This window comes from Onychomys torridus, chromosome 9, assembly GCF_903995425.1.
Source record: "Onychomys torridus chromosome 9, mOncTor1.1, whole genome shotgun sequence".
Taxonomy (NCBI): Eukaryota; Metazoa; Chordata; class Mammalia; order Rodentia; family Cricetidae; genus Onychomys; species Onychomys torridus.
Window position 1 is genome coordinate 11,372,727 of NC_050451.1, and position 4,664 is coordinate 11,377,390.

At 41.2% G+C, this 4,664-nt stretch overlaps 1 protein-coding gene across 1 annotated transcript; it reads right to left on the reverse strand.

Moving 5' to 3' along the window:
• Positions 1-2,537: 2,537 nt before the first annotated feature.
• LOC118591180 (heterogeneous nuclear ribonucleoprotein A3-like) lies at positions 2,538-3,629 on the reverse strand. The gene is given in 1 exon segment (XM_036199310.1): positions 2,538-3,629. A coding segment is annotated over 1 exon segment (1,092 nt).
• Between the last annotated feature and the right edge of the window lie 1,035 nt (positions 3,630-4,664).

A 4,664-nucleotide genomic window follows, 5' to 3' on the forward strand; every position in this document is an offset into this window, starting at 1 on the left:
CATGACAGCTAGAGTGTTCGGCCGTCAGATCACCAGAGTAGGTCAGCTCAGGCACCCTGTTGACCATTGCCAGTAGTCTAATGTGGAGGTATCTTTATGGATTTCTGGGGACCTCTCTAGCACTCTGCTTCTTCCTATTCCCATGGAGTCTTCATTTATCATGGTCTCTCTTTCCTTGTTCTCTCATTCTGTTCCTGATCCAGCTGGGATCTCCTGCTCCCCTAAGCTCTCTTTCCCCTGACCCTTGCCCTCCATTACCCCCCTCACCCTCAGTTTGCTCATGAAGATCTCATCCATTTCTCTCTTGCTGGGGGATCCCTGTCTCTTTCTTAGGGTCATCTTTACTGGGTAGCCTCCCTGGAGTTGTGAGTTGCAGTCTGGTTATCATTTGCTTTACATCTAGCATCCACTCATGAGTGAGTACATACCATGTTTGGCTTTCTGAGTCTGGGTTACCTCACTCAGGATGATATTTTCTAGTTCCACCCATTTGCCTGCAAACCTCATGATGTCATTGTTTTTCTCTGCTGAGTAGTACTCCATTGTGTAATGTACCAGATTTTATTTGTCCATTCTTCAGTTGAGGGTCATCTAGGTTGTTTCCAGGCTCTTGCCATTACAAATAATGCTGCTATGAACATAGTTGAGCATGTGTCCCTGTGGGCATATGTTGAGCATTCCTTGGGCATATGCCCAAGAGTGGTATAGCTGGGTCTTGAAGGAGATTGATTTGCAATTTTCTAAGAAAGTTCCATATTGATTTCCAATGTGGCTGTACAAGCTTGCATTCCCACCAGCAGTGGAGGAGTGTTCCCCTTGCTCCACATCCTCTCCAACATAAGCTGTCTTCAGTGTCGTTGATCTTAGCCATTTTGAAGGGTGAAAGATGGTAATTCAGAGTTGTTTTGATTTGCATTTCCCTGATGATTAAGGATGTTGAGCAATTCATTAAATGTCTTTTAGCCATTTGAGCTTCTTCTGTTGAGAATTCTCTGTTTAGCTCTATAGCCCATTTATTAATTGGACTGTTGGTATTTTGATGTCTAATATATTGAGTTCTTTATATATTCTGGAGATCAGCCCTCTGTCAGATGTGGGGTTGGTGAAGATCTTTTCCCATTCTGTAGGCTGTGGTTTGTCTTATTGACTGTGTCATTTGCTCTACAAAAGCATCTCAGTTTCAAGAGGTCCCATTTATTAATTGTTTCTCTCAGTGTCTGTGCTACTGGTGTTACATTTAGGAAGTGATCTTTGATGCTTAGTCTTTCACTGGTAATTATCGGAAAGGTTTAATGACAATGAGCCACTGTCCTAACCATTATACTCATTTTGTGGTTTCCTCATGGGTGAGGTTACCTTTGAAGCTCTAGAGATTTTTTTCAGCTCATCTGCAGTGACATCTATCTGCCTTATTGCTGTGGGTTTTAAACCCTGCCCAATCTATGTCAACATTCTTAGTCTTCATGACACAATCTGCATTATTGGTCTCTAGACTGGGAAATTAGTAGACCTACTTGATGTACTCTGAATCTATTTATAAATAACACATAGTCACAAAAAATGTGAAAATCACAACTCAAGTTTCTCAAGCTGTGTCATACTTTATGTTGTGATTCATGGTGGCTCTACAATCAAGCATGTGTTGTCTTTCCTAGATTCCTTTTGTCTATTATATCACCCAGTCCTTAACATGAGCTACATCCAGATGCTAAGTACAAATGGCACACTTTCCATGCAATATTATCAATGCAGTTTTCTAATACTTCAGTAAAACTAACTTGTGTTAGAGTAAGCTTTCCTGCAAGTAATTCTACCTCTAAGGATTTTCTTAACTTGCTAGCATGGTTGCAGCTTTCCATTTCTTCATGTATTCTTCAGGTGGTGGCTCATAGGGTAATGTTGTTACTGATTTCTAATCTCTTCTTGTTCCTTAGTAAGAGGACTCTGGTTTGTAAAAGAGGGTAATGTTAATAGCTATAGAGCTATAGATTGTTTCTTTGACTCTCTGGAGTTAGGAATTCTGTTTGTCTAAATCTGGTTGTAGAAATGATAAGGATCCTGAGGCTAGGCAAATGGACAATGGTATGTCACAGATGGAGCAGACTCCCCAGTTCCTAGGTTCCCAGGCACAGAGTGCCCCAAAGCACTCGTTGGGTCATTGCACCAGATTTCTTTTTTTTTTTTTTTTGAAAAGTTAAAAATTTCTTAATTTTTTATTCCTGGTACCACTACCACAATTTGCAGGGCAATATACCTGATGTAATGAAAAGAAAAAGAAAAAGAAAAAGCTAGAACAGATAAAAGACCTCAGGAATGTACATCTAATTGACACTACATTGCATGAATCAATAGCTGCACTTTTTGCAAACTGTGGCTATGATAGTCCTGAACAAGAAGGGTTTCCTGTAGTAACTTTTCTGACTATGGATCATCGCTGTTCTGTGGCAGATTTTTACTGTTCCTCTAATGCGTTTAGGATGAATGTCTCAAACTAACCTGCAGCTTTCCTGCCACCTCCTCTCTCTCTCTCTATCCTGTTAAGAACTGGAGCACTTTTCTGCTTTTGTTTTAAACTTTCTGCCACCATATCCACCACTTCCATCACCAGATTCATAGCCACCACCATAGGGACTGCCTGAGCTTCTTCCACCAAAACTGCCCCCTTTCATGGACCCATAATTTGATTGCTGTTGTCCACTATAATTTCCAAAGTCATTATAGTTCCCACCACCGCCATAGCTACCTCCACCAAAATTTCCTCCTTCATTGTAACCATCATATCCTCTACCACCACCATATCTACCACCTTGGTTTCCATAGCCTGTTCCACCACCACCATAGCCTCCTCTACTACTATAACCAGGGCCACCAGTATAGTTGCCACCATCACCTCCAAATCCATTATATCCACCATCACCACCTCCATAACTACCTCTGCTGCCACCACCTCCACCACAATAGCTTCCTCTTCCACCAAAGTTTCCACTATGACCAACATTACCTCCACCACCTCCAAAGATTCCTCCATGGCCCATAAAGTTGCCAGATCCACCTCCATGACCTCACTGTGATCCAGCAGACTGCATTTCTTGTTTAGAAAAGGCCTTTTTCACTTCACAATTATGCTCATTAATAGTGTGGTATTTCTGAACACCAATTTTATCAACTGTGTCATGATCATCAAAGGTTACAAAAGCAAATCCTCTCTTTTTTCCACTCTGCCTGTCTTCTATAACTTCTATGGTTCCAATCTTGCCATACTTTTCAAAGTAGTCTTTTAGATTATATTCTTCTGTATCTTTTTTAATACCACCAACAAAAATTTTCTTCACAATTAAATGGGCACCAGGCACCTCTCTAGAAACAGCTCTCTTTGGTTCCATGACATGCCCATCAACCTTGTGTGGCTGAGCACTCATTGCAGCATCCACCTCTTCAACACAATAGTAGGTCCCCAAACCAAAGCCCCTGGAACATTTTGTTTGGGGATCTCTTATTACCACACAGTCTGTAAGTGTGCCCCATTTCTCAAAATGTTCTCTTAAGCTATCATCTGTGGTTTCAAAGCTCAGACCACCAATAAACAGCTTGCTCAGCTGTTCTGGTTCCTTTCGATCATGGCCCTCCATTTTGAGACCAGACTAGCCTCTTCCAACTCGAGTTCAATATCAGATGTTGGTTTTTAATGGCGCTCTTACCCTGTGAGGAAAAGTCAGGAAACACGACAAAAGCCACTACCAAGAGTTTTATTAAGATGAGGAGAGAGGAACAGATATGCATAGGCCTGTAGAAAGACACATGTGTGAAGGGGTCCTGGGAATCGTGGCACTGACTTATAAAGACTGAGCTGCACCTGCACACACAGGCCCACGTGCTATTCCATGCATGCACATAGATCACATGATTGTGCTGCACTTTACACAACCACATAAAGCCACGGGGTCATGGGTCATACAGGACGTTTGACCGGGAAATGACTAAGTGTCCCACCAGGCATTCGTGACCATGCCCAACCTTGGGGCCATGTTGAGAATTGCTATCAACTTCAGAAATTATTTGCAGGTGATAAGAGAAGCTGACTGGAACACTCCTGTTTTGGGAGATGATGGATATGTATGATATGGTGATACCCAGATTCCTGGAAGGCAAATGCAAAGGAGACATGGGGCTGATCACGAGGTCACCCTTTCACGTAGGGTCCACAAAGCCACCAGGCAAGCAGAACGACTGTCATGACAGTATTTGAAATGTCTCCCCATGTCTAAGTTTCTGAATGAATTACTGCCTAACTAGTACACAGGAAATAGATCATTTAATTTTTAGCAATCAAAAAATGAAAAGGAACCTTCACTGGAAGGAGACAGTATTTATACAGAGAAGATGAAACTTCAAAAGAGTTGTCTATGAAGAAAATGATTCAAGGAAATAAACCATGGCAAAAATTGCCCATAATCTGTATAATAGAGGGCTTTCTCTTAGAATCATGGTACTAGGACTCAAAACCTGATTTGGCTACCCTCTTTTAGACAAATTTTATAAGTAGGCAATAGAAACCCATTTTTTTTTTTACTATCTGTAATAAGTGATTATAATTTTTTATTGAAATTGACACTGTCCCAGGTGTAATTTAATATAGAGTAAATTCACACATTCAGCTACACTCA